This window comes from Rhinolophus sinicus, chromosome 2, assembly GCF_057876585.1.
Source record: "Rhinolophus sinicus isolate RSI-liver-muscle chromosome 2, RSI-T2T, whole genome shotgun sequence".
In the NCBI taxonomy this organism is placed as follows: domain Eukaryota; kingdom Metazoa; phylum Chordata; class Mammalia; order Chiroptera; family Rhinolophidae; genus Rhinolophus; species Rhinolophus sinicus.
Genome location: NC_142502.1, coordinates 137,272,601 through 137,299,842, shown reverse-complemented (window position 1 = coordinate 137,299,842; position 27,242 = coordinate 137,272,601). Strand labels below are relative to the sequence as shown.

The 27,242-nt window shown below is 46.0% G+C and overlaps 1 protein-coding gene across 6 annotated transcripts in view; it reads right to left on the bottom strand.

The window, feature by feature from the left end:
- Window positions 1–24,480, bottom strand: part of SLC4A5 (solute carrier family 4 member 5) — an 84,896-nt gene extending 60,416 nt beyond the window's left edge. For 5 of the 6 annotated variants that reach the window (XM_074332193.2, XM_074332192.2, XM_074332194.2 and 2 more), the window contains exons 1-4: window positions 24,396–24,480; window positions 17,758–17,838; window positions 13,377–13,568; window positions 649–778 (exon numbers count right to left, since the gene is read on the bottom strand). In XM_074332193.2, the coding sequence (XP_074188294.2) occupies window positions 649–778; window positions 13,377–13,568; window positions 17,758–17,836 (401 nt within the window). In that variant the 5' untranslated portion in view covers window positions 17,837–17,838; window positions 24,396–24,480. Of the gene's footprint in view, window positions 1–648; window positions 779–5,108; window positions 5,312–13,376; window positions 13,569–17,757; window positions 17,839–24,395 lie in introns of those variants that run through there. The other variant, XM_074332196.2, reaches the window with a different exon arrangement.
- Window positions 24,481–27,242: the final 2,762 nt, after the last annotated feature.

Genomic DNA, 27,242 nt, shown 5'->3' with positions numbered 1-27,242 from the left:
TCCTCCCTGCGCTCTTGGCAGCATTTAGCACTGCTGACCAGTCCGGTTCAGTTCAAAGGTCACTCTGTCCCAGGCACTGGGGTCTCGCCAGCACTACTTATCCTGATCCTCTCTCGGCTCCTGTGACTTCACCCCGCGGCTCCCTCCAGCCTTCTGTCTCTCCTCTTCCTTCTAGTGCCGCTCCCCACACCCGCCTCCATAGCTCTGCTCGGCCTGTCCTGCCCCAAACTCCACCAAGGCCCTTTTCTTCAGTGGCCCCCTGGGCCCCAGCCCAGCCGGTTTGGTGCTTCCCTTTCTATTACTAATACAGCATTTAGTTTAAACCATTTGACATGAGAAAATATAGGCCTGGTATTATTCTCTAATGTCTCATGGGTGTCTGTTCTACCTTCCCACTTGGATTTTAATTTCCTTGAGGATAAAGACAAAGCCCTAAGTTTCTGTTTGCTCCTTAGTGCCTGACCCAGTTCTGGATACCAAGGAAGGCAGATGGGAAGCTCTTTAGGGCCCAGGAAGGTCCCTGGCGGAACTCAGAATGCAAGGTGTCATTGGTTGGTGGTCTTCCCACCAGGAGGCCCAGCCCAGCCTGGATCCTGAGCAGACCACAGTGGGAGGCCCCCCTCTACTTCCCACAGGGGCTCTGCTCACCTGGCCGACTCCTTCCACTCCATCTGGTCTCCATCGTGCTGTAGAGTGTCCATCTCTGTGAAGAGGGTGGGGTTGGGAGCCTCATCTTCCTCCCCCAGGATGTCCTGTAGCTGCTCAGCAGCTGGAGACCCTGCAAAAGGAGGAGAGTATGGTCCTCTGAGTGCCCCGTGAGGGGCAGAGGGCTGCAAGGCCAACTGAAATGGAGCCAAGGGCAAGGAAAAGGTATTTCCTAATTCAGTAAAACCAAAGCCAGCTTCTGGGTGAAGCTGAATTCAAGCCTCTGTGCGTTGGAGGTGGGTGAGATATTCTTTGAGAGAACAGAGACGAAAGGATTTAGCCCACATCCAAACTCCAGGGTCTTGTAGCTGACAATGAAGGATGGAAAATGGCCAGCGCCGGGGCAGCAGCAAGGATGGGGAGTAGAATAGAAATGAGAAAAACTCTGACCCAACTTCAGCATAGCAAATCCCAGAGGGACTCCTTTCCCATTGGGCCCCAAACCAATTTCCAACATTGACCTTGACGGGATAGGCAGCTGTGTGAAAGGACGTACTCGCAGCAGCGTGACACGCAGGCCCACCTTCTTCATAGGCACGATGACAGCCTGTTCCTGAGCTCCGAGTCTGCTTTCCAACTGCCCACTGCACGTTGCCTCATAGGTGTGTCTCAGGTACCTCAAAAGTTAGCATTCCGATACTGAACGTGTACCCCTCCCAACATGCTTCTCCTGTTTTCTTCTTCCTTCTTTCCTTCCTTCCTTCCTTCCTTCCTTCCTTCCTTCCTTCCTTCCTTCCATCTTTCCTTCCTTCCTTTCTCTCTCTCTCTTTCTCTCAATTTGAATGGGTGCCTGCTATGTTCCAGGTGCTACAAAACAAAGCTATGAAGAAGGCCCATATGTCCTTGCTCTCTTAAACATCTGTTCTAGTGGCAGAGACAGACAATAAACAAGTAAACAAATCCACAAACAATTATTTCAGGTAGTGATAAGTGTTCTGAAAAATAAAATCACCAGGGAGCTAAATTAGATAACATGATCAAGAAAGGCCCCTCTGAGGAGGGCGTATTTGAATTGTGACATGAAAGATGGCAAGGAGCCACTTGTACATACGCGTATCTGGAATAAGACTGCTCCAGTGTTCCCAAGACCCCGAGCTGGGAGTGTGCTGCTCAGTGTGTCGACAGCATGGTGAGCAAGAGAAAGAGGTTTGACATGACATCAAATGTCTTGGTTGAAGACAGAATTGTCCACCCAACTGCACAGGCTGGACACCCTGGCATCACCTCATGTGCCCTCTTCCTCTCACCTCCACCCGCATACTGAAAGTTTCCAAGAATACATTCCCTCCTCACCGACCCCATGGTCCTGCCCTGGTTCAATGTCTCCCTGACTGTCTCCTGGGCTTCACCAAGTCTTCCCTTCCTCCAAATCTCCTCCGTCCCTCAGTTCGTCATCCACTTTGGCCCTCACTGATTTCCTCATGGACTCCCAACGGTCAACAATTTCAACTCCTCTTTCATCACACCTTCCACTTGTACTCCTTGACTTCCCAATAAAACCAGCCAGCCAGTGCCCAAACAAGAGTTCACTGGCCCAGTCTTCATCTCTGCAGGTGTGTCCTGGGGCTACAGGGTACTGTACAGTGGGGTACACTGGAACAGTGGAGGCAGGGTGTTTTCAATCTAGCTAGCTATTGGTATGAATCTCAAAATTGCCACTAACTCATGAGTGAAGCCTGAGTGAACATGGCTATTGGGAGGAATAAACCAGATAAGGAGAATAAGACACGTGACACATGACACGGGGCCTGGAAAGTTAATAGGCGCTAATCCCTTCACCGCCAACTCCAGCACCCAGGATCACGAGCCCTGCTGCAGAAAACCACCCAGCTGTGCCAATGGAGGGTTTCTACTCTAGTAGGTTTCAGAAGTGTGGCCATCTTCCACTCACCCTTGTCAGCACCCTTTCCCATGTCTAACCTTCGCTCCTCTCTTCAAGCCTCTGGAACCATCTCCTACCTCACTTCGCCAAGAAAATACAGGCCTCCAGACATGAAATCCATCAATTTCCTCCCTCCTAATCCCTCTATTCTTTATTACTGTTGCATTCCATCTTTGAACAAAGGACTCCTACCTCCAGCTTAATCTCTAGCCCCATTCATTCCCTTCTGCTGGATCCTTATTTCATCAACCACCCTCTTTCGCCAGCCTATGAACAACAGCTCTTCCTAGCCTAAAATGCTCTCCCCTGAACCTGCCTGCCTTCCAAGCTCTCCCGCTTTCCTTTCCCTTCCTTTCCTCTCAACTTCTTGAAGGAGTGGTCTACACTTGCTGTCCCCACTTCCTCCTGACCCAGGTACTTCCCAACCTGCTGCAACTGGCTCAGTCCCACCAAACTAAGGACATTGAGTAAGGCAGAGATTGCAAACTAGCATCTTGAAGATGTGTTTGATTCAGCCCTCGTAGAGTATAAACGTTTTTGAAATTGTTGCTAACATAAAGAATTGTGAGATCTTATATAAAAATCCAAATTTCTGACTTTTCTCGAACATTTAGATGCTTTGATGACCGTGCCAACATTCCTGCTTGGCAACAATCCATCAGAGCTGAGTGACGGCTGCCTGCTTCACTTGGGCGTATGCATCTTAGTTTACCATAGTCCCCACTATTCCCTCCTTTGCCCTGCTAGTCTCATGTACATGATGCACTTGAGCTTACAACCCCACCCTCAGATGTTTCTTGCTGTCTTATACTCAAAACACTAAGTTAATTAAATCAATCAAACTGACAGTATTGTTTAGCTGTGGTCTGGCTTATCTCTTCGGGTCACCAGTGGTGCTGACTGCTCCCTGGATTGAAATGCTACTCTTGGGTGGCCAGATGGCTCAGGTGGTTAGAGCATGAGTTCTTAACAGCAAGGTTGCCGGTTCAAATCCCACATGGGATAGTGGGCTGTGCACCCTGCAATTAAAGATTGAAAACAGCAACTGGACTTGGAGCTGAGCTGCACCCTCCACAACTAGATTGAGGGACAACAACTTGGAGCTGATGGGCCCTGGAGAAACACACTGTTCCCAATATTCCCCAATAAAATTTATGGAAAAAAAAAAAAAGAAATGCTACTCTTGTCTCTCATAACACAGCACTTTCTGGGTATTTTGTCCTATCTCTTTGAGGACTCCTTCTCAATATCCTTCTCTGGCCCCTCTTGCCATCTCACTTAAATCTTGATCTTCCCCAGGTCACCCATGATTTCAGGTCCTGCCTGTATGAAGCATTTCCAGTTGCCCACAGGACTGCTCCATCGGGGAGTTCTGCAGCCTTCTCAAGTCAAACTCAACGTATTCAAAACAGCTCTGCATCATTTCTTCCAGCCCCCCATCCCTGCCCTCCTCTGTTTTGATTAATAGCACCCCTGGCTACCCAGCCATCCAGACAAGAAATGTTGGACTCACTCCAGAAGCCTCCTTCTCTTTCACCATCCATGTCCTTCTTTCCTTTGCTTCCTAAATGTTTGTTTAGCTCTCTCCTTTTTCCCCACCCATTGCCACCATCTTGGTTCCGTTTCTTATTATCTCCTGTTCCTGTCACTGCAGCCACCCCTACTGCTCCCATGGCTGCTGGTTGTCCCATCCTTACTCCCTAGGTTCCAGCAGAGCTTGCTTTTATAACATTTCAAACATGTTCACGTGGCAGACTCCTGGGAGTCAGTGCTCTTTGGGCAGCACCATAAATATTGTGTATATGAGTTAAAAACAAATTTACTAGCAGAAAACACTATTAATTTATCTGTATATAGCTCAGTGGGCCTCATTTATGTAAATGGATTTTATACCTCAATTTTTCTATTACTTTAAACTTCCATCCTTTTTCATTGGCTTATTAATTGCTGACACTTGCTAGCAGATGTCAGAGGTTTAAGAAAATTGTGTAGAAGGAAAGCTAATAATTGAACAAATAATCTCACTTTTTCTTTAAATCAGAAGACTGTTTGATTTTGAGAGGACACACCAATTTTCTGTGTGATCAGAGTTCAAGAACTACTTTTCTAAAAATGCAGATTTGATCATGTTACTCTCTAGGTGAAAAACCTTCCATGGTTCTCAGTTACCTAAACCCCAAGGTCTAGGACACGGTTCAAAACTTCCCTTCTGGTCTGGCCGTAACTTGCCTTTCTAGGTCATGTCATGTCCCTCAAATAGATGCCCTGGACTCCAGCCATCCTTGACCCCAACATTCCTTGACCCCAGACACCTGGACCCCACATGCCCTGCACCCCAGCCACATCAGACCACACTAGTTCTCTGAAGAAGAGGGCACATCACTCCGACTGTGTGCCTACCATTCCCTACATTGGGAATCCCCTCCCCTCTCAAGGCCAGATAAGAAGGCAAATAAATGGAATAGTCATGGGGAAGTAAGACAGGGCAGACAGCAGGAACCGGCTTTGTCTGGGGCATTACCTGCTCCTTGGAATAGCTGAGAGCTGGGGTCTCCAGCTGTCGGCACTGCTTCTGGCCCCAGCCTGTTTCTGCTGCTGCCACCCTGGTCACTGCCCCCACACGTCCTCTTCCTAGGCCTGGCCACTGCCCCCACACGTCCTCTTCTAGCCGGGCACAACAAACTCACTTTTGTTTCCAGTTAAGACCCAGGAGACGCGTGGGGTAAGGAGAAGAGAGAGGGGGGGGCAGAGGAGAAAGGGAGAGAGAGAGAGAGAGAGAGAGAGAGAGAGAGAGAGAGAGAGAGAGAGAGAGAGAGACACTCAGGTACACTGGAGAGAGAAGGCTCAGCAAAACCTCCAGCAGGCAGCCGAGTCTCCACAGCAGCAGGGGCCTGTGAGGGGACTGGCAGAACTACCCCGTCCCCTCTCCCCAATTAGTCCAAGGTGCCTGGGGGCTGGCCCTCTCCTCAGGCCCCTTTATAAAGACAGAGGCAGGATTTCCCTTGAGACTCCCCAGGGACTTCTTAAGAGCTCTGGCCCACAAGTGAGCTGGCTGGAGTGGCCTGGCCGGTAGATCTCTCAGCCACACAGCCCAGAGTGGGGGTGGGGTTGTTGGGGGAGGGTTGCTGTGGGGTCTCACATTTCACAGCACCCACACTTGGTCAGTCATGTTCCATGGGGCTGGCTTCTCTCCTTCCCCAACTTTAAACCCCAACTCCTGATTGTCTTCCCTCTTCATCTACCTCTAAGACAAAGTCCCAGTGGGTGTCTTCTGAGAGCCAGTGAACAGTGGGAACTGGTCACTTCAGGGTGTGTGGTGAACCCCACCGGGGAATTATTTGCTCTGCCGAGAAACTCCTAATCTACTGGGTTCAGTTCAACAAGTGCTTACCGAGTACTCAGAATGTGCCAAGGTTGATTAGAGGTCACTGAGCAGCTGCTGCTCCAAGGAGTTCTGAAGCCTGAATTCACTCAGGCTTAGAGCTGGAAGGGAGCTTAGTGACCATCCAGCCCAAACCCTTCATTTCACGGATGAGAAACCTGAGACCCAGGTTCCAGCATAGAAGGCTCCCGCAGGTCCCAGGTTAGGGGAGCCTGGAGGAGAGCGAAGCTGCTGACATCCCCCGCCCACACTGCCCTGCTGGTGGGTTCCACTTACCACATTTTCATACCTGAGGCTCAGGGATCAAATGTGGTCACTTGAAAGCTGAGAAAACAGCAGCAGAGGGTCAGCAGTGTGTGTTTACGTGCGGAATCCAAGCAAACGCCACCCTCAAGGATTTCCTGCCTTGGTGGGCTTCTCAGCAGCCAGGACAATGAGGGGGATGGGACCCTCCGAGAGTCCCAAGCTGTACAGCTCACACTGCACTATGGCCAAGTCAGCCCAGCTCCTCCTGAGCGCCTGCCTGCCACACCGAGTCAGGGGCTGGGGGTGACCTCGGCACCCCGAGAAACACCCAAAGAGAGATCACCAAGGATGCTAGACGGCTCTATTCATGTGGTGCTTTCAAGAGCAGAGATCTGGGTTCAACTCCTGACTCTGCTAATTACCAGCAGTAGGATCTTGACAAGGCTTTAAGCCCTCTGAGCGTTAGTTTCCCCATCTATAAAGTGGGAATTTTTACACCTACCTCACTGGATTATGGTGGCCATTGAGATAATATATACGATGTGCTTGGCACCCAATAAAATGATACCACTCTTTTTGTTGTTGCCAACAGATGACACTTTCCTCCCTTATTACCAGTCACCAGCCTGGCCCTTCTAAACATTCCAAGGCTTCCATCCTTTTTAGCTTCCATCTATGTGCTGCTCCCCTACCCCCACTCTGAGGCCCCTCTCCTCTCTCTGCTCCTCCCTCCTGCCCAGGGAAAGTTCAGCACACCACAAGCTAAGCTACTGGATCAAGTGGTTCTAATACACAGTGGGTCCCACATACCACGTTTCCCCAAAAATAAGACCAGGTCTCATATTAAGGTTTGTTCCAAAAGACGCATTAGGGCTTATGTTCAGGGAATGTCATCCTGAAAACTCATGCTAGGGCTTATTTTCCAGTTAGGTCTTATTTTGGGGGAAACACGGTACATGCAGCATGTCAGAAGTTAATCCACGTAAATAATAGCCCCTCGGGTAGTACAGTGATGCCTAACTGCAGGAATGGACTCAATCAGCAGTTAGTTGCTGGGAAAAACACAGCTTCGGCAGGAACAAGCTTCAGGAAGCACACTAAAAGAAGCAACCAGAATCTTGCTTTTACTGGGTGGGGACTGTCCAGCCATCGGATTAGCAAAGCACAAAACGACCTACCAGACTATGAACGAGCAAGGCTTCAACTCTTAATAAAGACCCAGAAAGCACTTAGGACCCTCAGGAAGTCAGCATGAGGACACGGTCCTGCGTGCTCGGCTCCGGGCCAGTCCCTGCAGGGACTTCCTTTCTCTTAGGCTGCACACGAACTGCTGGACAACCAACTTGGAGAGTCAGGGTCTGTCTTGCTCACATTACGCTGCTGGCCCCTGACACAGGGGCTCACACAGCATGGGCACTCAATAAATATTGTCTGGGTGAAAGAATTTTACTGATTAACACTCACGAGTGTATCAGCTGGGATTAGGCTCAGCAAGAGAAGAGCCAAGAACAAGGAAATGGAGCTGGGGGTGGAGCTTGGTGGGGATTTTGGGTAGCCCGAGGCCACTGAGTATTGGGGAGTGGGAGACGAACCCAAGGGTTCCAAAGTCATGCTTGCAATCGTGTGAAGTTAGTCTTGAGACAGTAAAGTGCTTTTTATAGGAAGCTATAAACTCCATAAACTCCAAATGTGCTTGTTGATTGAGGAGGAGAGAATCTGCCCGCTTGTAGTGTTGATGGGAACCCCTCCTGTCACAGGTAGCTTTGGGGAGTCAGCCCAGCCCAAACCCCCTCCCAAATGGATGACCCTCTGGCAGCCGAGTTTGTAGAATGCATGACCTGTGCCCCTTGGCCACAGTTAATTGGACCAGGAATGTTAATTGGACACCTCACTGAAACCTGGAAATTTTGAATTAGGTTTCTGAGATAGCTGGGTCTTTCCTGATGGTTTCTGGAAGGGAGAACATGTAAACAGGAAGCTGAGGGCACAGACAGGCAGAAAAGCCTGCAGAGATAGAGGGGAATGAAGCAGATCTATAGGAGAAGTCTGGGGGAGAGGCTATGCAGTTCCCGAGGTGACTGAGAGGGGGCTGCGTCCCCCACTGAGCCTGGCAGGTTGCTCTGCTGTGAGAAGCTCCTTTGCTGTTATCATATAATCGCTTTCTCTCTCTCTCTCTCTCTCTCTCTCTCTCTCTCTCTCTCTCTCTCTCTCTCTCATACACACACACACACACACACACACACACACACACACACACACACACTCCATCCTTGCCCAAGCCAGCTCAAGTAGGTTTCTGATACTTGTGATAAAATTACCTTCTTAATCATGAGTCCCCTTATATGAAATTCTGGGGTATGGAGATTTTCTTCTGCCTACCTTCTTCAAAACTGGACTTAGAATGTACATCACTGTAGTAAAAAAAAAAAAAAAAAAGAATAAGAAGGAATGAGGAATCTGTAAAAGAGAGGGCAGAGCAAAGGCAGAGCAGGCTGAAAGAAAAAAGAAAAGAAAGGAAAGGAAAGGAAAGGAAAGGAAAGGAAAGGAAAGGAAAGGAAAGGAAAGGAAAGGAAAGGAAAGGAAAGGAAAGGAAAGGAAAGGAAAGGAAAGGAAAGGAAAGGAAAGGAAAGGAAAGGAAAGGAAAGGAAAGGAAAGGAAAGGAAAGGAAAGGAAAGGAAAGGAAAGGAAAGGAAAGGAAAGGAAAGGAAAGGAAAGGAAAGGAAAGGAAAGGAAAGGAAAGGAAAGGAAAGGAAAGGAAAGGAAAGGAAAGGAAAGGAAAGGAAAGGAAAGGAAAGGAAAGGAAAGGAAAGGAAAGGAAAGGAGTCACTTTAACAAAGCTGCTAAAATTATTAACATCATTAAGGTTGAAGCATGAGGAAAGACTGTGTTCTTGTTCTAATTTGCCTGAGAAGTTAAACTTCTTGAACTTTTCCGTCCTGTGTCAATGCCGGGACATATGTCTGGACACACACCAGATCTCCAGACAACCCTCTGATTACGCCCTGAAGGACTCATATATCCAGGTCACCGGACATCCCTTATTCAGGCCACTGGACATGACCAGACCTCCTGATGTCCATCTTCTTAGCTGCCTGACATCTGACTGATAAGCATACCGGACCAATCCTAGGGCTGAGAATGCAGGACTAGTTATTCTCAAGAATGTATATTTTTACTATCAGAACTTTTAACTTGGCCTTTCTTCTTTGGAACACTTCTGGGTTTTTGCTTCACTGTGTTTCCCGATTGCAAACTCTAAGACCCTTGAATAAATCTTTATTATTTATTTCTAGCCAAAGCTTCCAGACTCTTCATGAGTTCATTCAACAAAATAAATGTCTTCTGTCCCAACCTTTGCTCTTTCCTCATCAGAAATGGGAAAAGAAAGACTACATGATATATATCCTTGGTCCTAAGTCCTTGGAACCATATGAGGCTCAAATGTCTGCCTAAAAAACTGCCTTTCTCTATTGTACTGCTCATCGTGGGGGTGGTTTTGACCTTTTAGAAACCCCAGAGTTGTTGAATACCTGGCAAATAGAAAACGGCCTTAATAACTTTTCACACTCCTCCTACCAGAAGGATCTCATAAGCCCTGGGTACCAGTCAGCCAAACCAAATCAATAACCACTTGCAGAGGAAAAAGATTTGGGCTCCTTGCTCTTAAACTAGGTTAATATATATATATATATATATATATATATATATAACTAACGTATGTTAAGTGCCTGCCATGCACTGTGCACCATGTGCACTATTTTATATCTGTTTATATAACATTTAGCAACTCACAATGGCTTAGTGTGACCAACAATCCCAGTTTGTTTGGGACTAACCTGGTTTTAGCACTGGAAGTCCCACATCCCTTGTCTTGGGAAACCCCTCTGTCTCAGGCAAACTGAAACAATTGGTCACCCTACAACCATCTTTCCCTCTACAGACAAAGATACCAGACTCCAGGGTCTACACACCCAGGTTGGGCTTGGTCAATCTCGTTTCTTTTGTATCTTGGCTCCAGTTCTTATTAGCCGAGAAACGTAGAAGTGCAACCATATTTCCAAACCTGCTTCTATCCACTAATGGCCCCTCGAGAGGTTTTCAGAGCCAGAAAGTGCATCCTTTCCAGGGTTAGAAGCATGGTTCTTACCAACTCTCACCATAGCTTGATGATTGTATTCTTCATATATGTTCTGCCTGAGTTGAAATTGATTGGCTGCTAAGTACTGACTTCCTAAAATTATATTCACAATGGGGACAGGGGTGGTAAGGAAAGAGAGAAAATAAATAAACCAACTTCTATGGCACATTATTCCCTGCCTACCTATCTCTTTCATCATAAGGCAATTTGGCTGCTTGCAAGGATGTAATTTTCAGCCTGTGTTGAATATGGTGACTGACTAATGACATCTTACAAAGGACAGCAGTGTGGTAGGAAGGGCATGCGCAGGCTTTGGAGTCAACAGACCTGTTTTCAAATCCAGCTTCACTGATCACAGCTACGTTGCACTGTATCTCTTTGAACCTTGATTTCTAGTCTGAAGATGGGGATAGTAATAGCTCCCTTTTATTAATACTATACATTTAATTAACAAAATTATAATGAAGTACCATTTCACAGGTACAAAGATCCTTCACATACATTGCCTTTCTGGATCCTGGCTATTATTCTGTTGGGGCAGGAACTGATTGAAGGGGTCTCCTGTCAATCCTTCATCCGCAGAGCCTGCCTTACGCTAAGGCCCTGCTGCGTCCAGCCACCCCTGCCCCACCCAGACCCCCGACAGTGTGCACAATCCCCCCCCATGTAGTGGGAGTCCCCACTTGGGCTATGTGGCCAGGCCAGCCGGACCTCCTGCCTGGGCTGTCTGGATGGATTCACAGAATACGCAGGACACTCGGAGAGGGAAAACATATGTGGTCAGGTGCCCTATAGCAAAGAAAAGCGGGAGATTCAGGCAATTTTATAGACGATGCAGTTACAAGGATTCTGGTACCGTTTTGTGTTCCCTTCTGCAGGCCATCATCACTGACCCTGTGATGTGATGGAGTGGGGTTTCTATCTGCATCACACTTACGATGCCCCATTTGGCTGGCAAGAAGCGAATGACCGAGCGGCCATTCTACCACCACTAGCATCCCATGGAGAACGGCAGGAACGAGCTCAGCCCCCCAGAAAATACAGAAAAAAATCTCTGGGGTGGTTGACTTTACTAGCAGGCTCTGTGGCTCCTTTAAATCAATCAGGACATCTAGAACTGGGTCTGGAGTGTATGCTTAGGGGTAGATGCGTTCTATCTGAATTTTTAAATTTTGTTTTTCCATGTTGATGATAATCTTTAAAAGATTTCTTTTATCAGACATAAGAGCAAAACTTTCCTACTGTTATAATTCAAAACTGGGACACATTTTTATGGCATAAAGACCTTAGTTAATTAAGATGTTTCTGAAACTGGGATTTTATGGCCCCCTGGTGCTCTACAGATGTACACATGCATTTTCACGGGTCCAAAAGTAGTTATTTCCCTTTAAAAGGGGTCCCTACTTTACTCCAGCTTGAAAGACATGGCCTGAACTTTCATGTCCTCGTAGGCTCTCCCATTCTCTCCTCCTTGTTCCATAGCCACACCAGGGACAAGCCAGTGAAGCATGCACACGGTATGGGAAAGCAGGCTGTGAGAGGAATGAACCCAACGTACAAAAGTGCCAAAGGATTCTACATTCCCTCCCCTTCGGTTTCCAGTAAAACTCAGTGTCCCCTTAACTGAAGCAGAAACCACAAAAACAAAGTGAATCCCACCATTCATGACCACTTTTGTGATGCACCCAATCACATCAACAAATACCACTTATCAGGCCTCTTCCAAGCCCTTTGAGCAGAGAACACCAACTCTAAACCACTTTCCTTTTCCCTGGCTCAGGAGGGACCCAGCAGACTCAACTTTCATAAGGTGACTTACCCCTGAATGTGGGGGCAGTGGTGGGTGGCAGGGAAAGGCCCCCAAAAGTGAGCATGAGGCATCCAGATCCAACATGGGGAGCCGGAGTTCTTCCCGCCAGCCTTGCTCTCCACTGGGTCTCTGATGTTCCCACCCCCAGCATGCGTGTGTACACACTCATATGTGTGCGTGCTTGTGTGCACGTGTGCACAGGCATATTTTAATCAGCACCATCTCTTACCCTAGACACCTCCACAGCACTCTCCGTTAGCCTATCTCCCACAGAGACACATTTACTCTGGAAAAGCCACAGCCCCTGGCAGACCGGGTGCCAACGGTGGTTCAGGGACGCTGCAGGGATGGGGTGGCTCTGATGGCCCTGGGGCGCATGTATGTCAGGTCTCCTTACAGGGATGCTGAGATTGTTCCTTTACTGCCTCTGACATCCCTTTGAAGGTTTAGGTGGTAAAGTAACTAATTTTGCCTTGCGCAAGACAGTGGGAATATATAATAGAAACCAATTAAACAACATTTATTAGGCTGATTTGGGGTATGCTGAGGGTGAAATCATGTTCTTAGAAACTGTAAAATCTCAAAAGAATAAAATGTCACCGTTGTGATCTGAGGATTTCAGTCTTTCCACTCCTCTGAAGAGTGTTACCTTTCTTTCCACAGGAAAGAATAAAAGACTGATTTTTAGTCAGCTCAGAACTGCTTTCTACAGCAGGAGAGGAAGGCCTTGGGGGGTTGTTGACCTGGGAGAAAGTTTCCCAAGGGTCTGCAAGCCCTGAAGCAGGGTCCTCGATGGTTCTGTACCATTCCTTCAAGCTCCAGTGAGGAGAGAGGGTGGAGGGAACGTAAGAAGGAACTCCGTTTACTGATCACAACACCTCATGCCCAACAGTCATGTTTGTCATTGATTCTTAGAGCAACAGCACATGGTCCCTAGGAATTTAGAACTGAGGGAAATCATCTTGAGAATTACACCATAAATCAACACGGAATGAATCAGAGCAAAGGACTCAAAGTCACGAAAGAGAGAGAGAAGAGGCTCAGCCTGACTGCAGGTGTCCCTGAGGCGCGAGGTTGGGGTCTGCAATGGCAGCGGCAGAGCAGAGGGGGCCTGAGGGGCTTGAGTCTCATTCTCCAGAGAATCCCCTTGTCCTGCTGTGCCCTGTCTGGCCCACAAGCAGATGGCTCCCCAACGCACCCCTCAAGAACTCACGGGTCCTGCTGACGTGATCCGCGCTGCTGTGCTGGCTGCTGTCCCTGCTCCCCACACCTGTCAGTTCCCGCTGGGGCTTGTCCAGCCACCGGCCCCAGCAGACCTTTTGCTGGCCTGAAAGATGTCCCTGCTGGTCTCTTTTCCTTTGAGTGTAATTGGGGACTGAAAGCCCAATGTGGATGGAACGGCAGCCTGTGGGCACAACACAAAAGAGGGGGGGAAGCAAGAGTTGCTAAAAATTGGCGTTTCTCTTTAATATCCTCCAGTTACAAAGTGCGAAGGCCTCAAAGCAAAATGGGAGTCATGGGAAGTCATGGAAGTCATAAGGCCACTGCCCCATGTGACAAAATTTTAGGTTTGACAAAATTCCATTTCTGAACAACTCAACAGTTGCTGGAAAAGATACCCTAGGTGCCATAATTAGAACTGTTGGAATGAGCAGAACTCCCATCTCCCCATTTTTGCTTGTGTAGCGCGGCGATGACCATATACAGCTCATGATGTGCTCCAGGGGAGAGGCCCTCACAGATTTAGTGTAAAATGCCAAGTCCCCTCTTTGGTTGTTATGGGAAAGCTGTGTGCACTTCCATCAAGGACCATTTTTACTAATAACTAAGGGCTACATGAACTACTTATCAGAAAAGTGAGTTACAAAGGACTTCTCAAAGCTGGTTTCGTAAACTAGAATTTTCAAGAACTAGAGTTACTAAGAACCTTAAATTCAGAATTCCACTAAGAAGCCTGACTGCTACGTAAAGCCCCACTAGGTTTGTGCACAGACCTAATGCGGGCTTTACAGAGAATTCTCTCAGCTCTCAGGAAGCACATGCCACTACCAGCTTCTCATCAGTGTTGTCTTGAGTTGGTCAAAATCTTTTTTTAAATAATAGATTTTTTAGCAAAGTTTTAGACTTACAGAAAAATTGAGCAGTTAGTACATAGACTTCCACGTACCTGCCCCAACATACTCACACCTCCACAAAGTTTCCCCTATATTTTTTATTGAGGTATAATTGACATATAACATTGTATTCATTTAAGGTGTACAACGTAATGATTGATATATGTATATATTGCAAAATGATCACCACGATAAGTTCAGTTAACATCCATCACTTCACATAGTTACAATTTTTTTCTTGTGATGAAAACTTTTAAGATCTACTGTCTTAGCAACTTTCAAATATACAATACAGATAGTTAACTATAGTCACCATGCTATACACTGCATCAGTAGGACTTACTTATCTTATAACTGGAAGTTTGTACCTTGACAAACTTTACCCATTTTGCCCACTCCCCACCACCCACCACTGGCAACCATTCATTTGTTTTCTGTTTCTATGAGTTTGGTGTTTTTAGATTCCACATATAAGTGACATCATATGGTATTTGTCTTTGTCTGACTTATTTTACTGAGCATAATGGCCTCAGGATCCATCTATATTGTTGCAAATAACAGGATTTTCTTCTTTCTCATTATATATATATACATTTTTCCCTCACATTTTCTTTATCCATTCGTCTATCATTGAACGATTAGGTTGTTTCCATATCGTGGCTATTGTAAATAATGCTGCAATGAACATAGCTGTACAGATATTTCTTCGAGATAGTAATTTTGTTTGCTTCAGATATATGCCCAGAAGTGGGATTGCTGGATCATATGGTAGTTCTATTTTTAATTTTTTGAGGCAACTCCATGTTGTTTTCCATAGTGGCTGCACCAATTTACATTTTAACCAACAGTGTACAAGGGTTCCCTTTTCTCCACATCCCCGCCAACATTTGTTATCTCTTATCTTTTTGATAATAGATATTCTAATAGATGTGAGATGGTATTTCATTGTGGTTTAGATGTGCATTTTCCTGATGATTATTGATGCCGAGTACCTTTTCGTGTACCTGTTAGCCATTGGAGGTCTTCCTTGAAAAAATGTCTATTTAGTTCCTCTGTTCATTTTTCATTGGATTTTTTGTGTGCTATTAATAAGTGGTATGAGTTTCTATATACTTTGGATATTAATCCCTTATCAGATACATGATTTGCAAATATTTTCTCTCATTCTATAGGTTGCCTTTTCATTTTGTTGATGGTTTCCTTTGCTGTACAGAAGATTTTAAGTTTGATGTAGTCCCATTTGTTTACTTTTGTTTTTGTTGCCTTTGCTTTGGGTGTCAAATCCAAAAAAAAAATCATTGCCAAAACCAATGTCAAGGAGCTTACCACCTATGTTTTCTTCTAGGGGGTTTATGGTTTCAGATATTACGTTCGAGTCTTTTATCCATTTTGAGTTGATTTTTGTGTTTAGTGTAAGATAGTGGTCCAGTTTTATTCCTTTGCCTGTGGTTGTCCCATTTTCCTATCACCATTTATTGAGAAGACTATCCTTTCCACATTGTATATTCTTGGCTCCTTTGTTATAAATTAATTGAACGTATGTGCATGGCTTTATTTCTGGACTCTCTATTCTGTTCCATTGATCTATAGGTTTGTTTTTATACAAACACCATATTATCTTGATGACTATAACTTAGTGATATAGTTTGACAGGATGCATGATGCCTCCAGCTTTGTTCTTTCTCAAGATTGCTTTGGCTATTCAGGGTCTTTTGTGGTTCCATACAAATTTTAGGATTATTTGTTCTATTTCTGTGAAACAAAATGCTGTTGGGATTTTGATGAGGACCGCATTGAATTGCTTTGGTTAGTATGGACACTTTAACAATAGTTATTCTTCCAAACCTTGAGCATGGGATATCTTTCCATTTATTTGTGTGTCTTCAGTTTCTTTCATCAATATCCTTTTCAGTGTACAGGCCTTTCACCTCCTTGGTTAAATTTATTTATTACTAAGTCTTTTTTTCTTTTTGTTGCAATTATAAATGGATTGTTTTCTTTCTGATAGTTCATTATTAGTGTATAGAAATGCAACTCACTTGTATATTGATTTCATATCCTGCAACTTTACTGAATTTGTTTATGAATTCTAACAGTTATTTTGTGGATTCTTTATAGTTTTCTCTATATAAAATCATGTCATCTACAAATAGAAAGTTTGACTTCTTTCTTCCAATTTGGATGTCTTTAATTTCATTTTCTTGACCTGTTGTTCTGGCTAGGACTTACAACACTATGTTAATAAAAGTGGCAAGAGTGGGCAGCCTTATCATGTCCCTGATCTTAAAGGAAGAGCTTTCAGCTTTTCAAGATGTGCATTAACTTGGTAATTTTTTCCCTGAAGGGGAGGGCTGCCTCTTGGCTCAGAGTCCTGAAATGCAGATGCTAGACATCTGGGCATTGATCGACTGCAGATATCACACAGAAACCACATCAAGCTGCACTTTGGAGAGTCAGCTGCCCTGTGTGCTCCCTGGCTTGTCCTTCACTTGCTCTATACCTATGGACATCCCCCTCTTTGGGACTCAGTGTCCTCATCTGTAATATGGGAATAAAAAGTCCTTTCTCTAACGGCCGGACAAGGTTTTTAAGAAGATAGAATGGAATGGTATATGGGAATATGATTATGAAAACTATAAGGGGCTACATACATGAAAAGTATGCTTATTAAAGAAATCAGGGGAGATGGCTGTCAGAGAAATATTTTACTTTCTGTCCTGGATCTACCTCATTTTTTCCTGGCTCCCATCATAATCATCAGAGTGGGGCCATTTAGCTGGTGATCTGTGGGGAGTGGCTAATCCTGTCTCAAGCTTTCTTCTTTGCTCTGCAGGACCTCTCCTCTTACTGTGAAAATCTTGCAGTCTGCTCAGGACAATACCAGGTTCTCCTAGGAACTCCTCACTGTATTCTTCTCCACTGACAGCCCCAGAGTGGCTCTACATATTCTGCAGCTCAGCAAGCATCCAGCTGGGCTGCAACAGTAGTGTTTCCCTCCAAGGGGGGCTCGGGCAGTGATGGGGCAAGAGCCCATCTTGTTGCCTATTCATAAGCCCTGAGGCTGCTTCTCTGTTGAGTGTAGGATCCTTAGGTCCACTGAGTCAGCAATTCTGGAGCAACAGAAATACCTCCATTCAACACCTTCTGTCAATGGTTTTAACAGTGCTGCCATTTTTAGAATCTATAAAATGATGATATCTGGCATTTAGTACGGTTTGTAGATCTTGTAAAATTAGATAAGTTTAATTTTGTGCCCTAATCTATAGGAGCAAAGTGCCAGTTTCCTGTCTTCAGCCTGACCATGTGGTCCCTTTAAGACACTGTGAAGGCTGGTCCCACTCATCTAGAGGAGACACTGGGGGTGGATCAGGGAAAAGGATCAGCTCTTTAGATTTCCCAGCTAGAAGGGCTGTCATAAGGATATTCAAGGAATTCCCAGACCACCCTAGGATTTGTATCAAGTTCTCAAGGAGATCTTACCTTCCTGATCCTGACATCTCCTCCTATAGTTAGCAGGGTCCAGCTTCCCTACTCCAGCCTTCTCCTTCTCCACCTTCATAACTATAAAGCAAAAGATGAACACAACCTCAAAATGTATACAACACAAAAGGGGAGGATTTTAAGGAGAAATGGCCAAATCCACACTCATCGTGGGAGACCTGAATGCAGATGAAAAAATGAAGGCAAAACAACGTATAAACAAATTGAAGAAGCTCAACTATCTGTCTCCAACAAATAGAGAACACACCATTTTTAAATTTCAAAGAATTTGTATCATATTTCTATAGTAAATATATATGTATATATACATATATGTTTGGAAACTAAAAATAATTTCTTTTTTTCCCCTTCATCTGCCACCCCCCACCCCGAATTCTTGGGCCACTGCCTCTCAGTCTAGCTATGCAGGACACAGCTCCCCGTCTCATGCTGGTACCATGAGCCCTGGTATTTAAATGGAAATCCATGGGGTAGGGCTTCTAGGAAAGCTTTTATTTTCTTAATAAAAAATGACAGGAATGCATGTTTTACCCTTTACCCTCCCTCTTTTCCTGAATAGACCTTGGACATGAGACTTCTTAATGAAGCAGCCATGTTGCAACAGTGATGTGACAGGTATGAAGACCAAAAGCTCAGGCCAAGGGCAAAGCACAAGGGTAGAACAAAATCTGGGTTCCTGATAATATCACCAAGTGCCAGACTGCTCGTATCTGGGCTCCTGTTATGTGGAGAAAACAACAACAAAAAAAACCCTCTACCTTATATATTTAAACTGTTAGCCAAGTTTTATATTACTTTTAGCTGAAGGCTTTCCTAACTGATATTACACAATGGAACATTATTGGGAGTTCAAATCAATGAATCAGATCTCTACGTATCAATGTGTATAAACCTCAAAAACATGATGAGTAAAACATCAAGTCGTAAAAAGATACAAACAAAATGACATTATTTATATAAAACTTTAAAACACACAATATTGTTTATTGCTACATTTATAGGTAATAAAAGCATAAAACTGTGCAGGAAATTGAGACACAATAACTTCAGGTTACCTCTGGGGGAGAGGTATAGTTTAATGTTTTAGCTGTATCTGTGATGTTTTGAATAGATATAGATGTGAAGCAAACATGATAAAATGTTCACATCTGTTAATTTTGGACAGTGATATACGAATGTCTATCATTTGTCAAGTTTGACATATTTTATTAATTTTTTTTTAATTTTTAAGAAATAAGAGAACTCCCCACTGTGACATAATACTTTCAGATAAAATAGGCCAACTGAGTACTCTACATAAAGAACGATTGGAGGGAAAGTATCCTCACACTTTGATATGTTACTATGAAATTTTAGAATACTAAATGTGAAGAAAAGAAAAATCCTAAAACCTTCTAGGGGAGATCCAAGATGGAGGAGTAGCTAAACACTGTGCCTGTGTCCTTCCATGAACACATTAAAATTACAACTAAAGTATAGAACAATCAACCTGGAGAACCATCTGAAGTCCGGCTAAACAGAAGTTTTATAACTAAGTATATAAAGAAGCCACGTCGAGACTGGGAGGAGGGGCAGGGACGCTGAACTGGCTAAGCCCAAACCTCCGCGTGGCGGTTGAGAACCAGGAGAGATATCTCAGCCATACAGGTTGCCCCCAGAGGAGTGAGGGGCCCCACCCCCACACCAGCCTCCCCAGCCCAGAGTACTGGTACAAGGAACAGGAGCCCCCTCATCTGGCTGTGAAAAACAGTGGGATTCCGACCATCTCGGTGGGATGGAAGGCGGCAGTAAACCCAGGCATCCTCTTAAAGGACCCACACACAGATTATCTCACTCCCAGGCACTCACCTTGGGCTCCAGCAAAGGGACAGTAACTTGGGGGTGTCAGAGACATATGGGGGGCAGACTGAGTTGTGTAGCTTCAGGTTGAGGGCTGGAGGACAGACAGCATTTCCCTGTGTGGAGTCCTCCGCCCATGCAGCCAGCAGGTGGGCGCCATCTTTCCTGTGTTGAGCCCGCCCCTACACTTCCGACCAAATATGAATCTGATTGGTCTGGTGAGCTCCGAAGCTCCACCCTGCAGACTCACTGGGACCCCACCCCATCCCACAGCCAGAGGCACTTTCTCCTTGAACAGCCAGCCCCACCTGCATTGCACTCTTTCTTGGAGAAACTACCAGAGTAGAACAGACCCCAGGTGAGTGGCTGCCGGCCTCGGTGTGCTCTGAGACTATTGTCGAGTAGCTTCAGGCTCAGCACTGGCATCAAACCAGAATTTACATGAAACTGGTAACCACAACTCTTCCCAGTCTAGTGACTCCCTGAGACCTTGCCTCAAACAACAAAAACGTGAGGGTAGGAGACATTTTCAGACATGCAAGAAATCATTTTACTTCTCTCTCCTAACCTCCTAGGAAGTTACTTAAGTACGTTACCACAATAAAACAAGAAGGGGAAGACAATGGGACCCAGGAGAGAGTGGTCCAACCAGAAGAATAATGAAGGGAGGTCCCTAGATGACGGCTGTGCTATAGCGCTGGAGAGTAGCCAGTCCTCAAAAGAGCTAAAAGTGAAGTGTCAGAAGGAGCTACGCCACCACCACCAAAAATAATAATAATAATAAGATGAAACCCAAGAGATTTGATACACTCCTTCTTGAGAATTTGAAACAACTTAAGGGAGTGACAAAGATAAAAAATGCAAAGAAAAACAAAGACAATGAGAAACACCAGGGAAAAATTAAAACTGCAAGAAATAAATTACGATCATGGTACCTAATCATAAGAGTTTAAACACTGAGTTTTTTATTATAATTAACTAAAAACTGTGATGATATGTCTGCATTGGGAGGGTGAAAAAGAGGAGATGGGTGTGGTGTAAGACAGTTAAATATTCACCTGTTAAGTGACTGATTTCTAACTGATAAACAGCAGGAGATGATACAGATTTAGATGATATAGATATAGATATAAGGATAGGGATAGATATATATACGTCTGTGGGGTGTAGGTAACCAACAGAAAAACCTAAAGGAATTCCAGCTGGTTATCTTTGGGAAGTGGAACTCTGGGGTGTGCGGAAAGCTGGGATGGAGTTCTGTTGCTTTTTATTATAAGTTCTTACATGTGTTCATTGAGTTTTACATTATGGTTATATATTATTTTTATTTTAAACACTTTAAACCAAACAATTCAATGTTTGCTTTTACATTGAATGTGGACCCACTGTAGGCAATAATTGTATCCCCTGAAAATCTATGCTCAAATCTATTTGTTTAAAGTGAATCATGTTTAAAATACTCAGGAGAGTGACAAAACAAAGAACCCTTTAAGACAGTGGTTCCCAAACTTAAGTGTACATCAGAGACACCGGGAGGGCTGGTTAAAACCTAGACGGCTGGGCCCCACCCCGAGTTTCTGACTCGGTGGATCTGGGGTGCAGCCTGAAAGTTTGCAGCCAGCAAGTGTCCAGCTGATGCTACTGCTGCTGATCCAGGACAGGGACCACACTTTGAGAATGGCTGTTTAAAGGCAATAGCTCCCAATTTATATTTTCTATTAAACTGAATCTCCAGACACTGAGTTTGCTTCACAATATCACATCTTTTCATTCAAACTGGGCACTGTGAACTGGTAAGCTTAGTGAGGACATACTGGTAGCCTCATGTAGATTGGTGACTTTTTGAGAATTGTTATCTTCCTCCTTCCTGGCATGGCACGAGGAGTCAAGACAAGCTGAATAATAGATCCCCTTTCTTACACAGAACTACCTCCTAGTGGTTTGGGAAGGGCTGACTCCACCTCTCTCCAACCTCAAACAGGAAAGGCCATGTGACCCAGCCTGGCTAGTCAAACACTTCTCATTCCCCAGCCACTGAGGCTGGGATGACTCCATGTCCAAAGCTGGGCCAGTCAGAATTCTCCCCAGGACATTCCCACTTGATCCATCCAAAACACCGCTTCAACTCTGCTCTGGTGTTGTGAAGCTGATAAGCTTGGGGGCTACTATCTCACCTGCCACATGGAGGAAAGCATCCAAGGAACGCAGGGAAAGAGAGAACTGATAACACCGTGACTCCCTGAGTCAGTTAATTCTGAACTGGCCTTCACGATTGTGTTGCACTGATAAATTCACTTTATTTTTTCTCTCTGTTTTTTGAGTTGGGTTTCTGACACTTGCAGTCAACAGATACGGATTGATACAAATGAAATAGTTTTCCAGCATGTTTCAAAAATGTGTCCTTTTATATTTGAAATACTACCATAGATTTTCAGATTGGAAACCAAACCAAAGTGAATACAAAATGACAATACAGGTGCAAATAGAGATGAAAACGCTACAGAACTGTGGAAACCTGGAGCTATAACACAGCTGGTATTCAGGTCCCTGCACGCCTCCCAGTCCTGCGCTAGTTGAGAACATTCCCTTCCCACCTCCTCACAACTTGGGAGCCGCTCCCGCCCAGGAGGATACAGAAGTAGCAGGAAAACCCCGGGCTGCCTAGGTCATTTTCAAAGGAAAACATCCGTTTGAAGCCAGGTGTTGGCCATATGGAAAGGGTTTCGATTAACTAACTACTGCTCTGACCAGCACCTGCGGGACCCATCATAAAAATTCCCTGTCGTGACATCACCCATCAAACAAAATTTCTATCTCCAGAATTTCATACTCTCATTTAACCCTGACTAAAATTCAGTGAAGCACATAATTTTTGCCCTCATTTTTTAGAGAATTAAGTAATTTTTCCTGTGTCACAGAGGCAGGCTTGGTGGAGCCAAGATTCAAACTGGAATCTCTCTGATTTCCCCGACCCAAGGAAGGGAGGGAGGAAGATGAAGAAAGAAGTGAAGACAGGAGAGATTGGGGTGGGGGTGGGGGTGGGGGTGTCTGGAAGACGTCCTCTTCTGGGTCTCAGGTCCTTCCTAAGGAATAGCTGAATTCCCATCACAAAACCTCCAAATGGCCTTGAAATAACCCCCTTTTCTCTTCAGCTAACTTCAGTTGATTAGAATTGCTTCCATCCAAAGAGTGTTAACCACTATAATATGTTGCCAAAGGAATTGTGTTAGCAACACACCAGGCCCCCTCACAGACACACATAGCAAATGAAAGGAATCGTAACAGCAGTATTTCCTACACCATCCCCTCCACTGCCCAACTAACTCACCTTTTTTTCCATCTATCTTTAGATCATCGATTGTTTTGGTGGGGAGCATGGCTTTTTTGATGAGGGATCAGGCCAAATTATCCTCTGTCCTGAGTTACTTAAGGAGCCCCTTCCACTACGACCCTTGCCATTAGCCTGGAATCACATATGGGATCCCTGAGAATCCAAACCCTACTGACAAAATCAATGACCTAAGCCTGAAAGGCTAAGGACCAGAGTGCCACACCAGAGAAGAGACACTCGGAGCCCCTGCCCAAGGCCAGCCCTGCAGCAAGGAGGTGGAGATACAGCCAACCTTAAGTGTGACCATCAAAACCCTGGTGGGTGGATCGTCTGCCATTTAACACTCCCCCCAACCTCTGACCACAAGAACATATCAATTCTGTCTAACAAATCTATTTGGTTCCAGATATTTGCAGTAGACACTGAAAACAGAACAAAATATTTCATTATTAGGGAGGAAGGGTAAAATATGCACTTATTGAGATAGTAAGTCCTCAAGATTAGACATCCATGTCTCTGGAAGAAAACTAGACAAAACGTTGTGCCACGTTTAATCAGTCAGCCTTTGGGGAGCTTTACCTCCCACCTCATCTTCTAAACCATTTGACCTTACTGTATCCAAGAATATGGGACCGGCCCAACAAGGTATTTAGTGAACCCTTCCGAGAGCCCATAGTTCAGAATAGGGCTCGTCTGGGATTGTTTTATGAACTGAATTGACAAGAATGACACAGGGTCATACTAGGCTTTAAAAAGGGACACTAGAAGCTAGAGAAAGACCACCCTCTCAACCAGTGGTTTCTCCCTTGCCTCTGGGCCCAGTAGACACCAACCCCCACACCGTGCATGTCCCAGGAGAGGCAAGACAAAACAAGCAAGCAAAATATCCCTAATTAAACTGCCGGTAACAAAATCAGGTACCGTATCCAAAACCTAACAACAGAAACGTGTAACAAAAAGAGGCTAGCCTGTATTCAGTTGCTATCCTGAGACGTTACATTAACAGATGTAATCTATTTTCCCATAGTTTTCTGGGGAAGAGGCACATCTCAGGATTTTTGCTTGCTTCATAAATATTTCAGCCAGGCTTATAAGTTTGGCAAAGACAATAGGAACTTACCTGCCTAGAAGATAAAGATTTTTAGTTCCATCAGACAAGAACAAAAAAGAACTCATGAGGGTTTCAGAGAGAATGAGTCTCCTGTTATTTCTGTTCATGTGGCATGACGTTTTGTGCCCCAAACCAGTGAACTCGAGGCACCAGGGTGACAAACACAGTTTAATTTTTTTTTTTTAAGGAAAGGCAAATAGCCCGTGGTCATTTGGAGGATTTTCCAGCTTTCATGGTAAATGAAAATTTACTCTGTGCTCTTACTATAAAGCACATTTTTTCCCTTACTGGCATAGCATCATCTACTATCCCTGAAGTTCCAAGCTGCAAACTTACCTTCACGGTCTTAGCACCAGAAACCACGATCCAAATCTCAGGCAATCTCAGCTGTGTTGCTGATGGGTGACAAGGACACTCTGTGATTTCTAGGCAGAACAGTATTTGGGGCATTGGAGATTGACTTGTGGGGCTCAGTGGTGGCCAGCCACGTGACAGGGTGGGGGAAGGGACACTCCTACAGGGTGGTTGGCTGACAGACAAGGGTAGTGCAGGGTCTGAACAGAGCTGGCCATGATCACAGGCGGATGTCTTTGCTCTAAATTTCTTCTTGGATTTTAATCTGATGATCTTTTTATGGCAGTGTTATGTTTCAGCCTGGATTTGAAATGTGGGTGTATCTCCCTGCATAGTTTCTATCCCAGATCCTTTTTAGATTCTGTCTTGGAGGGATGGTAGAGCTGCGGGACTAAGAGCCCCACCCCAGGGTCACCCATTTTATAGACAGGTGGCAGCCCATCCAGGAGCCTGCAGAGGCCTGGGTCTGGTATTACATACTGGGGTGGCCCCAGCTGGGTGATACCCAAAATTACAGCTCCCTTGAATATCTTTAACCTGCAGGTCATTAGATTTGAGGACTGTTGAGAAGCCAATAATAGATCTTCTGACATTGCAGGTAACTAAATCTGCAGCTGTCAGATTAGGGCATGGTCTAGAAGTCATGGCAGTTTGTACTTGGCATCGATTAGTTTGTGTACTTATGTTTATGTATCTTTATCGCAATCTTCATAAAACACTCCAAGATGACCTTTTTGGAGGGATCAGGGGACATCAAGAGCTGGAGAAGTCTTGGACCTCAAAGGCCTTGAAGACTTGTCAAGGCCAGAGCCATGTGAGTAAGCTTCTAGTTCACTTCTGCCTCTCCATCCAAATGATCTGTGCTGGCTGCCTGCTAGCAGAAAGGGAAGTGGTAGTAATGACAGCAGAAATGGTAGAGGTGGGAGTAGTAGGTGGAATGGCTGATGTGGCAATATGGCAGATGGGCATAAATGGAGGTGGTGAGGTGTAGATGGGGGTGGTGAGGTGTAGATGGGGGAGGTGAGGTGTAGATGGAGGTGGTGAGGTGCAGATGGGGGAGGTGAGGTGTAGATGGAGGTGGTGAGGTGTAGATGGGGGAGGTGAGGTGTAGATGGAGGTGGTGAGGTGCAGATGGGGGAGGTGAGGTGTAGATGGGGGTGGTGAGGTGTAGATGGGGGAGGTGAGGTGTAGATGGAGGTGGTGAGGTGTAGATGGGGGTGATGAGGTGCAGATGGGGGTGGTGAGGTGTAGATGGGGGAGGTGAGGTGTAGATGGAGGTGGTGAGATGTAGGTGGGGGTGATGAGGTGCAGATGGGGGTGGTGAGGTGCAGATGGGGGTGGTGAGGTGCAGATGGAGGTGATGAGGTACAGATGGAGGTGGTGAGGTGTAGATGGGGGTGGTGAGGTGCAGATGGGGGAGGTGAGGTGTAGATGGAGGTGGTGAGATGTAGATGGGGGTGATGAGGTGCAGATGGGGGTGGTGAGGTGTAGATGGGGGTGATGAGGTACAGATGGAGGTGGTGAGGTGTAGATGGGGGTGGTGAGGTGCAGATGGGGGTGGTGAGGTGTAGATGGAGGTGATGAGGTGCAGATGGAGGTGGTGAGGTGTAGATGGAGGTGGTGAGGTGTAGATGGAGGTGGTGAGGTGCAGATGGGGGTGGTGAGGTGCAGATGGGGGTGGTGAGGTGCAGATGGGGGTGGTGAGGTGCAGATGGGGGTGGTGAGGTGTAGATGGAGGTGATGAGGTACAGATGGAGGTGGTGAGGTGTAGATGGGGGTGGTGAGGTGCAGATGGGGGTGGTGAGGTGTAGATGGAGGTGGTGAGGTGTAGATGGAGGTGGTGAGGTGCAGATGGGGGTGGTGAGGTGCAGATGGGGGTGGTGAGGTGCAGATGGGGGTGGTGAGGTGTAGATGGAGGTGATGAGGTGCAGATGGGGGTGGTGAGGTGTAGATGGGGGTGCTGAGGTGTAGATGGGGAAGGTGAGGTGTAGATGGAGGTGGTGAGGTGCAGATGGGGGAAGTGAGGTGTAGATGGAGGTGGTGAGGTGTAGATGGGGGAGGTGAGGTGTAGATGGAGGTGGTGAGGTGCAGATGGGGGAGGTGAGGTGTAGATGGGGGTGGTGAGGTGTAGATGGGGGAGGTGAGGTGTAGATGGAGGTGGTGAGGTGTAGATGGGGGTGATGAGGTGCAGATGGGGGTGGTGAGGTGTAGATGGGGGAGGTGAGGTGTAGATGGAGGTGGTGAGGTGTAGATGGGGGTGATGAGGTGTAGATGGGGGTGGTGAGGTGTAGATGGAGGAGGTGAGGTGTAGATGGGGGTGCTGAGGTGTAGATGGGGAAGGTGAGGTGTAGATGGGGGTGGTGAGGTGCAGATGGGGGTGGTGAGGTGCAGATGGAGGTGGTGAGGTGCAGATGGGGGAGGTGAGGTGTAGATGGGGGTTGTGAGGTGTAGATGGGGGTGATGAGGTGCAGATGGAGGTGGTGAGGTGCAGATGGGGGAGGTGAGGTGTAGATGGGGGTTGTGAGGTGTAGATGGGGGTGATGAGGTGCAGATGGAGGTGGTGAGGTGTAGATGGAGGTGATGAGGTACAGATGGAGGTGGTGAGGTGTAGATGGGGGTGGTGAGGTGCAGATGGGGGTGGTGAGGTGTAGATGGGGGTGGTGAGGTGCAGATGGGGGAGGTGAGGTGTAGATGGAGGTGGTGAGGTGCAGATGGAGGTGGTGAGGTGCAGATGGGGGTGGTGAGGTGCAGATGGGGGTGGTGAGGTGCAGATGGAGGTGGTGAGGTGTAGATGGAGGTGATGAGGTGTAGATGGGGGAGGTGAGGTGT